The 13,871-nt window shown below is 41.2% G+C and overlaps 1 protein-coding gene across 1 annotated transcript; it reads left to right on the top strand.

Moving 5' to 3' along the window:
- Positions 1-3,605: 3,605 nt before the first annotated feature.
- Positions 3,606-13,077, top strand: LOC147891327 (uncharacterized). The gene is made up of 5 exons (XM_087389904.1): positions 3,606-3,860; positions 5,842-5,892; positions 6,116-6,213; positions 11,975-12,291; positions 12,432-13,077. The coding sequence occupies exons 2-5, from the start codon at positions 5,878-5,880 to the stop codon at positions 12,887-12,889; spliced, it is 888 nt and encodes a 295-aa protein (XP_087246030.1). The 5' UTR covers positions 3,606-3,860; positions 5,842-5,877; the 3' UTR covers positions 12,890-13,077.
- The last annotated feature ends 794 nt before the right edge of the window (positions 13,078-13,871 follow it).

The raw sequence follows: 13,871 nt of genomic DNA on the forward strand, positions 1-13,871 counted from the left end.
TGCTCTTTTCAGGATTTATGTACAATTGATTTTCTTTCAAGAGTGAAAAGACTAGCTTCAGATGTTCTTTATACTCCTCAACATCTTTGCTAAACACCAGAATATCATCGAAAAATACTACCATAAAATCTTGGTGTTTAAGAAAGATTCGGTTCATCATTCTACTAAAAGTAGCTGGAGCATTAGTTAGCCTAAAAGGCATAACTAAGAACTCATAATGTCCCATTTGAGTTCTAAAAGCACTCTTGTATATATCCTCTTCTACCACTGAAACTAGAAGGTAATTATCTTCAACACAAATTCACCACTTCATCAATTGGAGAAAGAGAGCACAATGGCACCACGAAAACGACAGCAGAATGGGTACAATCTCCCCCCCTAGATGAGTGGCTCATGCTTCCTCATCTAGAGTATTTATGATATTTCATAAAAGCACCAAGGAGCCAAAATTATCCCTCTCATCCAAAAATGAGGGATTTGCTTTACATAGCCATCTTAGGGCCCAAAATGAATTATGTCCATAACAAAATATATTGCTCAAACTTGCAATAATAATACAAATACAAAATTGGCCCATGGCCATATATAATGCCTTGTGTGACACCTTGATCAGTACCCTCGCACTAACTCCAATCCTCGCTATGAGTTCCATCACCTGTCCTAAAGCTACCAATTACATTAGTTATTAACAATCGATTAAACGAATCACCGAATCAACCGATCCCAACATAATCGTGCTCAAAGCAAAATAATCAAGCACAACACCAATAACACTAGCGGCATTAGTATTAACATGGAATCACCCACAATACCGATCATCTAGCATGGCAAAACACATGCTAGTCAAGCGTCCCCAACTAACCACACAAAGTATCCACTAGGACCCCCACCGCGTCCGGTGTGCTCCTATGGAGTACTTTGCCATAGTCACACTCGACTAAAAATAATAATGTCCAAAGCAAGATATATCATAAATATAATTTCCGTAACACCTACACCACTTGATTGATTGCAAGCATTTGCTTGCTCTTGTTGTACACAAAAATCTTTGCTGTTGTGGCACGAGTGATTGCAAATGTTGCAAGATCGGCCCGACTAACACACGTTGGTTGTATGGCCATTCATTTTATTTGTGGCACCACAAACACCCATCTCCTTGAGTGGCTTCTTGAGCTCTTCTTTTCCAATCTTGGTATCCTTTTTGGCAACTAGTTCATGCTCTTCATCTTTGTCGCTCTCCAATTCTCGAATAGGTGGTTTCTTTCTTCTTCGGGGCTCTATGTTCCCTGTTTTTAATGCGATTGCTTTATTCATCATACGTCCTTGTCGAGTATGTTATTTCCGGGTCCAAAATCTAGGCCACTCATTAACTAGGACCTCAATGCCATTTTACCTTGTGGATTGTTGAGCTATTATGAGCACCCACGTCCTTGCTACAAAATCATACACATCTTCACTGTTTTGTTGGTGGAGATTGTAAGGATATGTCCTCCTTGCTGAGACTGGAACCTTAAAGCAGTCTTCAACTTCTCCCATGTCTTGAACTGTCCACTAGGGTATCGATCGTACCATTTGATGGCCTTCTTAGCGAATGTGGCGGGAAAGTATAGCAAGTACTCTTCCTCATGATGGATTTGCACGATCGTCATTATTCTTAAGAAATTTTGAACATGGGCTCTAGGATTCTCTCCCTAGGTTTCATTGAAGTTTTAGAACTTCGCTCATATTCTTGATCCTCGTTCATGTTTTGGGCTGCCTAGTGAAGTGAGCTTGACACGAGCATCTCTGTTGTGTCTATCGCCTTCGTAGTCCCTTCTTTGTCAACTTGTCTTTCCTCCCTTCTCTCATTTCTTTGGTCTTCTCTTTGTTCTTCCCTTCTATTGTCTCTTTAGTCTTCTCTTTGCTCTTCTCTTCTTTTGTCATTGTCTCTTTTCATTTTGACTTTGTCCGCTTGCTCTGGTCTTGCTTGCAAGGGTGATGAGGATCTGTTTCTTTTTCCTTGCCATGAATTTGTGAGACCTGGAGATTCTTGACACTCTTGGTCACTCCCTTTAGCCTCTCAACATTTGGCATCAGTGATATTAAATTGCTTGGCCTTCTGGCATCCCTTTGTAAAGGATTTGTCTCCTTCAACAATGGTTGTTGGCCTTCTTTTTCTTTGAGCATCGAATCTCGCAAACAATTGCTCTCTCTATTGCAAGTATATCATTTGCCTTCTTATTTTTTCATTCAACGACGCTGTTGACTTCTGATGCTAAATGCATAAATTGCATACTATAGTTAAGTTTGTAATCTCAAGGCCCTTTTATGCATCTGGGTAGCAAGGCAATTGCCATTTCTAGATCCCAAGTGATTGGTTCCTCTCATTGAGTAACTATGGATGTGAGGTGTGGCACTCAATCAAAAGGGCATTCAAACAAGAGAAAGAGAGTAGATATTTTGTATTTAAGAATGAATGCAAAAGAGATAGGGATCTATGATAGTGGTATCCTTGTCATTTGTAGCTATTGATTAACACTTCTACATCTTTTGTGTTGCATCATGCCTCCCACTAAAGATGCACAAATGCCTTCAACCCATTGTTTTTTTTTTGGGAGGGGAAATGCGGGTTTATATTAAAAAAGAGTCAACAGTATTTATAATAGTCAAAAATGACTAGCATAAATCCGATAGTTCTGCTCATTAGCAGCGTCCATACCAAAGTCTATACCAGAACACTCAATCATCATCTTAACAGAATTCGAACTAATGAAAAGCGTGTTAAGCTGCCTCTTGTGGTTCTTCCTTTGGCTCCAGGTGGGCAACCACTCGTAGGACGATCATTCCAGGGATGCAAGGATGTGGGCACAGTTTGTGGATTTTCCTTCGAGGCACAGGCGGTTTGAAATCTGGATGGGGAGTAGCTTCGTTGTGCACTTTGACAGAGACGCTGGCTGGGTCGCTCCTCGCCACCGATCTCTTATAAACAATTAGAGGGGGTGCTGGTGGAGAGGGTGTAACATATGATGTATGCTAAGGCACTATGGTGGTAGGGAGAGTTGTCGAAGGGGAGGCAATGGAAGTCTGCACCGTTGGGGGGGGTTGTGGTCATCTAGGTCGAAGGGGAGGCAAGGAACACTTGACCCGAACATACGTGATAGTACAGTACTAGGGATTTGTCCGAAGAAGATGCCTGGCCGTGGGGAGGGATTCTCTGAATAGTGGTGGTGGTAGGGAGCTCTTCTTTTCCGGCCTTCAACCCATTGTTTTTTAATAAACTCTCAGCTTTTGGTATCCATTCGATAGGGTGAGGAGGTGAAATGTATGAGTTTGGCTATTCTATCCACTTCTTTTGTATTGTGGAGAGGGGTTGCTATATGAAGATGGCATGGTAGGCTTGGTGTTGTGTTGTAAAAATGATAGGGAGATTTGTGGCGATAGAAGTGCATGCACTAGTGTGCACGAGCGTAGGCCTTTTGAATTTATTCAAACTTGTTGAAAACCAAAATGAGTAGTTTCATCACTAATAAGGCTACGTTTCACGCAGGCCAAAAAGTGTGTGTGTGGAAACCTACTTAACTAGCCTCGGGGATTGGACCAATGGGAGTTAAGAGTTGAGACAAGGTTCTTCTGATAGGCTCGCTGTGTCTTGAAATCTTCTCATTTAATCCTTCTAATCTCCTCCTTTTCCTGCTCCAATCCCATCCACCCTGCTTGAAATTCTTGAAATCCGATTCCGAACGCTCAAGTTTCTGTCCTCTCCAAGTAATCCTATCGAGTTCACGTCAATCGAGGCGAACATACTTGCATTTCTGCCATCTTCCAAGCATTCCTGACGCGCAGCCTCCTCTGCATCGAAGATCCGTCAAAACCTGCGCAAGGTTCGTAGAATCATGGTGAAACGTTTTTGAAATCTCTCCGTAGCGCAAGCTTCTCGCAAACGTGGAGCGTCACGTCCAAGAGTCCTTGAAAATACCGCGAGTTCCAAGAATTCACCCTGAAAACTCCTTCAACCTTTATGCTGAATAGTATGTGAACTTTGCTGTCAGAGAGCTTGCTATCCCTGGCAAGAGCATTGCAGTCGAGGGTCTATTGGAAGGGTCATTGCCTCTCAGAATCTGCGCAGATATTCCAGTTAATGCTGTGTATTCCCGTATCCCGTTCCTGTGTCACCGTTTCTTCTGCTTCCTGTTTGTTTTTTCCGACCTTGGAGGTTTTATACTCATACTTTATTTACTTCCCGTTTTCTACGTCACCGACAACAATGTACGTTTCGTTCCAGTGGGTGTGTGAGACAGTCATTGTTACGTTCAAAGATTTATACTGTTTTATAAAATCTGGGTGGGTGTGAAGTAGACAACCAATATGAAAGGTTCGGTGCCGTCGTGGCTTACTTGCACTAACTCGATATGCTGCGAAACTCTGACTGTACATTCCATCTTAAGAAGTATCCTTGATCATGCTGCTAATAATGACAGCATCATTAGGACCGTTGCGAGAGAATGGTTGGCACGCTGTTCACGTCATTGATTAGATATTAGGACACATAAGATTTCTAGAGTTGAGAAGAACTGGAGACCTATAAGATCTCACTGCTGTAGAATTATTGGCTAGGCCGGTTTCAGCAAAGGTTACTACGATTTGGAGTCGGAACTTTTACCAGTAGCCCTTATTTCATCAGAAATTTACCTTTCAGAATTTAAAGAAGACGCTTCTCACTTGTTGTAGTCCTTTTGACCCCTTTAAAGGTATGGTGGTTCTAAAAATTTGATAATTGAAGCCCATCTGGACTATATCTTGCAAGACTTCTGTCGCCAGTCCTCAAGTCCAATTAGAATCGTTATGGTTTAGCAAGGCCTTCCGTCTTCTGCATTGAATTCATCATTGCATGCGATTCATCTTTTGTATTGTATTTTGGCTCCTTCGATTCTCCCTCTTAGTTATTCATTGGAAACTCAAGACGATTATAAATTTTCTGCCTGCACAGATGCTAAGTTTTGTATTCTTAAAATAGAGCATTACTGAAGCCAGTTTGGATATATATCTCGTACTTTTTTCAGAGAAGACGTCTTATGTTATTTGTGGCCGAAGCTAAGTGGCATAACATTTAAAAAATGTAGAAGCGTGCATTTACTAGCTAAAGAGATCCTAGGATCATCACATCCACAGGTAATCTGAAAAAGTTTAAAACATATTGGGGATAAAATTCACGGTCTGAGTCACACGTTTTACAGAAGACTCGATCTGAAGTTAGGATCTCACATGTTTTCTTGTGTTAACTATGCTGAATTTTGGGGAGACGTTGGGCTGCTTGCAAGGTTGGGATGGGTGGTAGTTTTTTGCATTGTAAAGCAGTGTCACAGGAATTGGTTTAAGACCAGCACTACTGACATAGTCTTGGAGTACAAGTTAAGACACATAGCTGAGCCCCGAAGTGTAGAATGGGCTGGATTGAGTGAGGGTGATGTGAATTACAGCATTTGTGTTTTAAACACTCTATCTGTAATGATTAAATAGTATCTGTCGCTATTTCATGGATGACTTAAGTGTGGAGGAAATGCAGGACAAGTTTAAGGCTTGAGGTGAGCTTTCCCTGGTTTAAGTGTGGTCAGCTCGCTGAGCTGTCACCTCCACGTCCCTCCTGGAGCTCTGAGCTCCTAGATCTTCTACTATCTGACACCAACGCACAAGAGTCATCTCGAATCTCATGGCTAACAAAAGCCAACAATAGCTAACACATAAACTGAAGCATGCAGCCACCACCTATAGAATGGGACGGTTGGCATGTATTGACGATTGTTAGACTTTGCGAGCTTTCATATTGAGTCTATTGCCTTTTGATATAATTTTTGCTTTGCACAGGCTGTTGTACCTGATCCTGTGGGACGGTAGTTCACTATGGCAGACGCAGAAGTGAGTATTTACCATGGCCTTTGTCTTGATGTTTTAGCTTGTTTATTACAATGCATATCCATTTAGTCCCAAAGCATAAAAAATACGTATTGCCAAGGCAGGTCCACTAATTGGAGGAGCCACATGTCGCTATCTGCCGATAGATCTTGAGATGTAATCAAAATAGATCTTGAGAAATTGCAAAGGGCGTTGAAGTTTGAAGTATGAGTTGGTGTCCTTGCAGGAAGGACATAAAGTTGTATTGAATATCTATGATCTCAGCCAAGGACTTGCACGGCAATTATCCTCTAGTTTTTTGGGGAAGGCTATGGAAGGAATCTGGTAAGTCGTGCATGTCTTTGTGAATTTGCAATGTTTGGAGCTCAAAAATTGCTCAAACATTATGGATGGGTTTGCTCAAAGTGAGGCTTTAATCACCGTTCATGTCTTTAATTCAATATTGTGAGAAATGGTATAGCGTGAGAAAATGCATGCATCTTGGACGTAGCTTAGCTCATGATTTTTGGCTCATTGAAATGAATGGTAGTATGCAAGAGAAATTGTATGAGCGTGAATTTGGGCACAATTTTCTCACAAGTAGACTTAGAAGGAGAGAATAGAGATCTTGTCTGTTTTGGTGTCACAGCTACGTTATTTCTCTAAGCTAAAGAATTTTCCAAGGGACTTTCTTGTCTAGTTAGAAAAAAATACTTAGTATATCAATGACAAATCTTGTATTTGTGAGATCAATGACAAGTTCAGGTCATTTCTTTAAGCTAAAGGATTTTTGAGGCGACTCATTTATCACCATCCTTTCTAGTTAGGAATAAAAATGAATTAAGAAGTTAGGAAATCTTGTATTTGTGAGATCAATGACAAACCTTGAATTCGTTTTAAGCCTCTTTTAAGCTGTTTGAATGAAAATGAAAGTGGAAAAAAAGTGACACAATTAAGATGGCACAATAGCAAGTGGGGCAAAGAGGAGGGGTAAAAAGGAAGGGCGATTTAACATAAGCAAAAAGAAAAAGGCGAGGCCGGGAGATTTAATAAGGGTGGTGAGTGACTCTAGCAAGGAGGAAGTTCTCTTCCTCCCTTTGAGTATGAATTAATTATGAAAATTCCCTTCAAGGAAAATTGTTGTGGCCAAGTTCTTCGGCTTTGGGGGTCAAAGGAGTTGAAATTCTTATTATGTATGTAACTCGTCTAATGGTGGATCCTCCCTTATTTTGTGGGGTGTGGAGTATTCCCTATAATCCCAAATCCCCTTAGATGATTGTTGTAAGCAATAATTTTAGAGGCGAGATGAGCAAGAAGAGGTCACTAAGATTATGCATTTTAGGTAGCGAGACAACCACGTGCATGCAAATGTGTCATGAAAAATGGCCAATCTATGAAAAGGTGTATTGGAGGAGCATTAACCATTCACAACTGAACTTAGTTAGCCCTTACCATATCTCAACCCTCACTCAACTTACTGCTTACACTTGGCTTTCTACTCTTGGTAATTTAGGTAGCAAATATTTTGTGAAATGACCAAATGGTCTAATTCTCTCTCTCTCTCTCTCTCTCTCTCTCTCTCTCTCTCTCTCTCTCTTTCCCTGACAAGAAAGATAAAAAACAAAAGCTTTTGTTGAAGCCTTTAAGGATAGTTGTTTTGCTAGCTTTTAATTGTTAGAGCTATCTATCTATGGAATAGATCTAGTGCATTCCGTGAAGCATGGATGTATGAACCTTACACTTGTCTCAACACATTGAGATCCTTAGCAATTTTTTGTTGGATTTTACATTGATTAAGGAGAGTAAAACGATTCATTATGTATTTACTTTTTAGGCCCCTCAGACACACTAGGTATAATAAATTATGGTGTTATTCCCATGGTCATGAATTAAATGTAGGGGGTAAAAGTATAAATCATCAACAATTAAGCATACTTGCAACATTGCATACACTGTTCGTGTGCCTTGTTGGCCAAGGGCATGCTATACTCAAACTAGAGCGTGCTTGAGAAGTTACTCGTAAATGTTATTTCTTTATGATTAGTGGAATTTATTAGCACTGCCTCCTTAGAGGGAGTGCTATAGTGGAGGATTGGAACTCCTTTGTGAATTTCCACTTGTATTTTTTTATTAAAAAATAACTAAGTTGTGGTTTTTCAAATTGCCATTAATGGGTCACCCTTTAAAAATTGCATCCCTTTAAGATCATTTGCTTTCTCTTTTGCATCTTGCTTCTTATCTTATCTTACTATATATTAAGGAGGTGAATCCCAACCTTGCCATGTGGAAGGATTTGGAGGTTTTGAAAGAGTAGGCGTGAGGCTCGCAAGAGGTTCAGAGGATTGTCACGTGTTGCATAGAAGGGGATCGTGTGCGACAATGACATGTGGCGACCACGGGGGGTAGAAGCGCAGAGAGAGACTTAAATGTGAGGAGTCAATGAAAGAGACTTAAATGTGAAGAGCAATGAGAGACTTGAATGTGAGGAGTAAATGCTAGCAAGGGGCAAATTGGAGGGGGTAGCCGTCGGTAGCTTAGTTGGTCGTCCAACACATCTCCATGTTGTGTGGCCCTAGTCCTCGCCCTCGAGAAGACACGATGCGCGGCGACTCCCAAAGCCCCTTCCTTGCCCTCGTGAAGACACGCGCGGAGAGAGAGAGAGAGAGAGAGAGAGAGAGAGAGAGAGAGAGAGAGAGAGAGAGAGAGAGAGAGAGAGAGAGAGAGAGGCCCTATTCTGTGGAGAGAGGGTAAGAGTGGATGGGGAGGTTATTAGGCACATGGCACCCTCTCCTTGTAACTTCTCCTCCCCCTTGCCCAACACACTTGCGTTCGCTTACTTCAGTATGATATCGCGAATCATGATGGGAGATCAATCAAAAGCCAGTGCTATCATGTTTGATCATGGAATCAAAAGAGAGAAGGTAATTGGAGTGGTACATTGAGGCGGGTCAATTGAGCAACCATACAATGCAATAGGACCATCATAAGGAGGTAATTGGAGTGCAAAAGTGAGAAGGTAATTGGAGTGGTATAGTGAGGCAGGTTGAGTACCATACAACACAATAGGACCATCCTAAGGAGTGCAAGACGTGGTGATGTGAAGCCCCCATGAGAGCTTCCATTTTGACAAGCATTGCATAGTTGTTAGAGAGGTTGAGACTCCTTAGGCTGGAGAATTAAAGCAGAGACTTTGGGATGGCTCCTTGCAAAATGAGTGTCTTGCAAGAGATATATCACGTAAGCTTTTCCAATCGAAAAAAAGCTATGAAGATATGTGAGTTGAGCGAAGATTGCTAGAGAAATGTAAAGTTTTGAGGAAAGTCAAGTTGCCAAATGCAAGTTTCATTGTGGGTCTACTAGCATGTTATGCCAATCATTCTGAGGCTAGCGGTGGAAATAAGAACAAATCAAAGGTCTTGTTGGCAAAGATATTGCGAGAATGCCCCACTAATCATTGATAGCTATTTATATGGCACTTAAGCATGAAAGGAAAGCAATAATTTATAAAAGATGCACATGACCCCTACGTGGTTGCAACAATTGCAAGACTATTGTGGCATGAGTGCAAAATTGAGAAGGTGAGAAACTGGAGATTTTTGGGCATTGTTGTAGAAGTTTGAAGTACAACATAGAATGGTAGCAGTTGCAACAATTTTAGAAGTTCGCTTGAATTAAATACAATTTAATTATTGTTCAAATGAAAATTCTTGAAACACACACACACACATATAAATATATAATTTATAACTTTAATTGAAAATTTAATTTAAGTTAATTAATGTGATGATTGATTACATTTGATGAATTAATTTAGATCACATTATGAATAAAGGCACTCCGAGGGCTTCATTGGGATTTATTAAAAAGCATACAAATGTTGAGATTTGTAAATATAGCCTTTCTCTCTCTCTCTCTCTCTCTCTCTCTCTCTCTCTCTCTCTCTCACCGTCCCCCCCCCACACACACACACATGTTCTTGATTGAAATTTCCTAAAGTTTCTCAAAAGTTTAAAGTCTAAAAAAACAAGTGAGTACAAGTACTTGTGAGCATTGCTTTCAATTGGTTCTTTCAAAGGAAAACAATTGTCAAGATGAATGAATGATTGATTTGCAACACCTGTGATGGAAGCCCGTGTAAGAGAGAGAAAGAACCAATATGGACACTTTTTGAACAAAAGTGTTACGATACCTCTGCATGGAAGGCAGTGCTAAAAACCTTAAATTCAATTTCCTTGAAATTAAAAGTGACCAACTCTGAGACCGAGGGGAGCTGATCTCTAACCCGTCCTAGCTCGCCATGCTACTCTTTACCACTATAACAGCTGAACAGGCTTCCCTGCTTTCAGGGTGGCAATTTTTTGGGTAGTTGGTCCTTCGCAAAGGTATGTCTCTTTCGCGAAGACGGAATGAAATCTGACTTGCCTCGTTTGGAATAGGCCTGATTTTGCAAAGCGAAGCGATGCTCTCAGCCGAGAAGATTTCCTATAGCCAGCCAGTTCTCATGTCGTTTTAGTGGAGCATGATCGAGTTCCAGTTATCGATGTAACAGGCTTAAAGTTGGTACTTGATCCCTATTGATCGATGCGTTGCGTCCGAGTGCAATAACCAATCGTCTTGGGCGAGCCAGAGGCTAGCCCAATGCCTGCTCGCTTACAGTCACACTAAGCGCTTAGTTGTAGTGATATTGAGCCATCTTCAATTGTAGCATTCTAAAGGCAATCGAGGAATTCGTTACGCCATTACAAAGTACGCTATGCATTACGTGATAAAGAACAGCAGCGCCGTTTCTTCACACATTTCTAACCTCCACTAAAGAAGAAACAGGCTAGTACTTCCAAAACGATATCCAAAAGGAGAAAATGTCATAAATCTATAACGGCAAGAGCTACAGGTTACATAACAAAAGGTTCCAACTTATCAGAACTTTAGGAGCTACCCAGCATTATCAAATACGTATAAGAACTTTAGGAGCTATCAAATACATATACGTGCTGATTGCGTTTTTAAAGGATGAGTTTGGGCATGTTCCTCGATTCATCTAGATATATACGTGCTGACGCCACTCGAGCCACTCGCCCTCGCCCACAAAATCACTGGTGCCTGTACCCAGGGTTTGCAACCCTGTGTATGTAAGCATGTAAGCAAGCTTGCATTTATGTAGGTCTCTCACTCCATACATGCTTTCTTGGAGCTGATATGACCAGACTCTTGTTTTTTAATGCCTTTCACGTATATGTTCTAAGTTTTGAAATCTTCCACATTTTTCAAGCCAAGACCTAATAAACAGAGAGAGAGAGAGAGAGAGAGAGAGAGAGAGACGTCCACCTGGTATGGGATCGAGAAAGTCATATTAAAGTTGGTGTATACATTCTATAAGAGGTTTTCTGCATTTGTCGGGTCCTCTTTACTATTATGTCCGTTACACAAAAGGATGGAGTTTCTAGGCCGTTCTACGTGCATGCATGTTCGTTTTGTTACTTTGAGTGTGTTTGTCAAATGAAAGTTTCTAAAACAGGGGTGTCATTCATTTAACTTCATACGGCTATCCTTCTAACTAGCACATATTTATAAGCTTCAGGTTGGATATCTTTTTGAAATATGTCGTTTCTTCAAGTCACTAAAGTTTGGCGTATGGTTTAACCCCATATATTGCGTCCATCATGTGAGTTTACGGATTGCACACAAGTGTCAGAAGGCGGTGTTGCAATTGGGATGCTTGTAACATGTGAAGTGGAGATCCGGTCGTAAAATGACATGTAATGATTTGAAAGCAGACGGCTCTTTTTGAGCGATTGACTGGGAAGTTGCGGTGAATGGTTACTCCTTTTGAGCGATTCCCTGTGACGTTGCGGACTAGCCTGGAATGGTTATCAGCACGTTATCCCTGCTCATTGTTGTCTTGCATATATCGTGCTCTTTTATGTGTGTTTATTTGCCTCCTATGATCGTCATGTGACAATTGGTTATGAAAAGTTTTAAAATTTTAAATTGGATGTAACCTGCATTTCAAATAGGGTGGGCTCTGTGATTTGAGCTAAATGCTTGTCATGTTCCATTGCTTGGAAGCTTTTTTTCAGATATTTTCTGGTTCTGTAATTGGTTGTAGGCACACAGGAATAGTCGTGTTTGGCAATGAGTATTACTTTGGAGGAGGAATACAGAGCTGTCCTGAAGGCCAGACACCTTATGGAAAACCATGTAAGGTAGTGGATCTGGGTTTTACACAAGTTCCCAAAGGAGTGTTTGAAGATTATTTGCAAGAAATTAGTCCACGATACACAACGAACACGTACAGTCTCTTACAGCATAACTGCAACAACTTCAGTGATGAAGTCTCTCAATTCTTGCTGGGGACGAGTATTCCTGAATTTATATTGAAGCTCCCCCAGGAAGTCATGAACAGTCCTATGGGTGCACTCATTAGTAAGTGTCTTTGTACTTCGCTTCCGTTCAAAGTGTGCCATCGTTTTTTGATTTGTCACTCCATCTGAAGCATTTTTCCTTAAAATAGATTGGCACATTAATGTTGCGTTCTGAATGCCATTCATGTGTCTGAATGACAGTGCCCATGATACAACAATTTGAGACAATCTTCCGATATGGTGGCGTTCCCCAAGTTCCACACGCAGGTCCACCTCAGGGTTCCCTTAATTTCGGCCAAATACAGGCTCCCTCAAATGTGACCAGTACGGACATCGCTAGTCCTAAGTCTTCTTTAAATCGGACAATAGACCTGCACCCAGAACATGTGGCACCAATTGCCTCGATTTCTGTGAGATCATCAAGGGATATATGCACAAAAGCGTCTGTAAAGAAGCTTGAGAATGGTGGAATAGACACAAATGGTACCGTAACGGACAAGCTAGGGGAAGCAAGGGCTCGAGTGCAGGAAGAAATAACATGTGAATTTGCTGCTATAATGGCTGAAGGTCATTTCCGAGCAAGCGAAGCTGCAGCTCTTGCCACTCGACGAGTCATGGAAAGGCATGGGATGGGGGCAGGTCTGACTTCTCAAAGTTAAATTGTTAGAATGTGCAATGTGCACATCATGAATGAGTGCTGCAATGTGCACTCATATTTCTAGCAGCATAGACAATCTATCACATACTTTAGAGAGGTGCTCACAAGTCTGGTACCAAAAGACTGCAAATTTACATTAGTAGTAGAAAAGGGGAGTCAAAATTTTGAACCTCTTTACTAAATAAAGAAATGGCTGGTGACCTGTGGCTGGAAGGCCTCATCACTTGTCTTACTCGTCAATTATGTGTGTGAGATTGGTCTAAGAGTTACTTGTCGTATTTCTTTGTACCGTCTTTCTGATATTCCAAGTAACTGTTGGCTTTATAAACAACTCAGCGTAGATCAAATTTCTGCTTTCGAGACTTGGCGCGAGTGTGTCTTGAGCAGAACAAGCTTTTGCCAAGTTTGTGTCTTAACCTGAAAATATCTAAATGTTTAGTAGGAGGTGAAATGGTACAGCACTGTTATCAGATATGAAGAAATGAGGGCAAAGAAGTGAACTTGAGGAAGGAAATAAAGATCCACGGGCAATCTGGGTGCTCTGATAAGGTACACGTGACGAACCTGGTAGAGAAAAGAATGCCCAATTCGGCATGCGAACTTGATACACTGACTCTCTGTAATGGCCTGAAGACAGGGGCCTCTCCTTGTAATGCAACTGAAAGCCTCCTATCAATGTTGTAATCGACGCCATACATTTGAATTCGAATCCTCAACCGATTCAAACATACCAGAAAGATTCCTACTCTCGTTGTAATCGACGCCACCCCCCTCACTTTGATTCTAGCAAGCCTAAGAGCACCGCTCAATGTTGGAGATCTTTCACCCTTGTAAAATCGGAGAGTGCATGAGAACGAAATGATTTTGATGCTCTAAATATTTTGCGACCATTGCAACTTTCATCGGCTGCATGTGGTGAAAATGGGCAAATCAACCTTTGAAATTGATTTGCTTTTATTCTCTTCTTCCTAGATTGATGGAGC

Source organism: Dipteris shenzhenensis, chromosome 18, assembly GCF_047967505.1.
Source record: "Dipteris shenzhenensis isolate YYH24624 ecotype China chromosome 18, Dip_SZ_1.0, whole genome shotgun sequence".
Lineage (NCBI taxonomy): Eukaryota > Viridiplantae > Streptophyta > Polypodiopsida > Gleicheniales > Dipteridaceae > Dipteris > Dipteris shenzhenensis.

What these genes read in the sequence shown, in the direction of transcription:
- LOC147891327 (XM_087389904.1), top strand. An exon ending in AAGGCTATGGAAGGAATCTG is followed by an intron (nt 6,214 to 11,974) that starts GTAAGTCGTGCA and finishes AATTGGTTGTAG; the next exon opens with GCACACAGGAATAGTCGTGT. An exon ending in TCCTATGGGTGCACTCATTA is followed by an intron (nt 12,292 to 12,431) that starts GTAAGTGTCTTT and finishes TCTGAATGACAG; the next exon opens with TGCCCATGATACAACAATTT.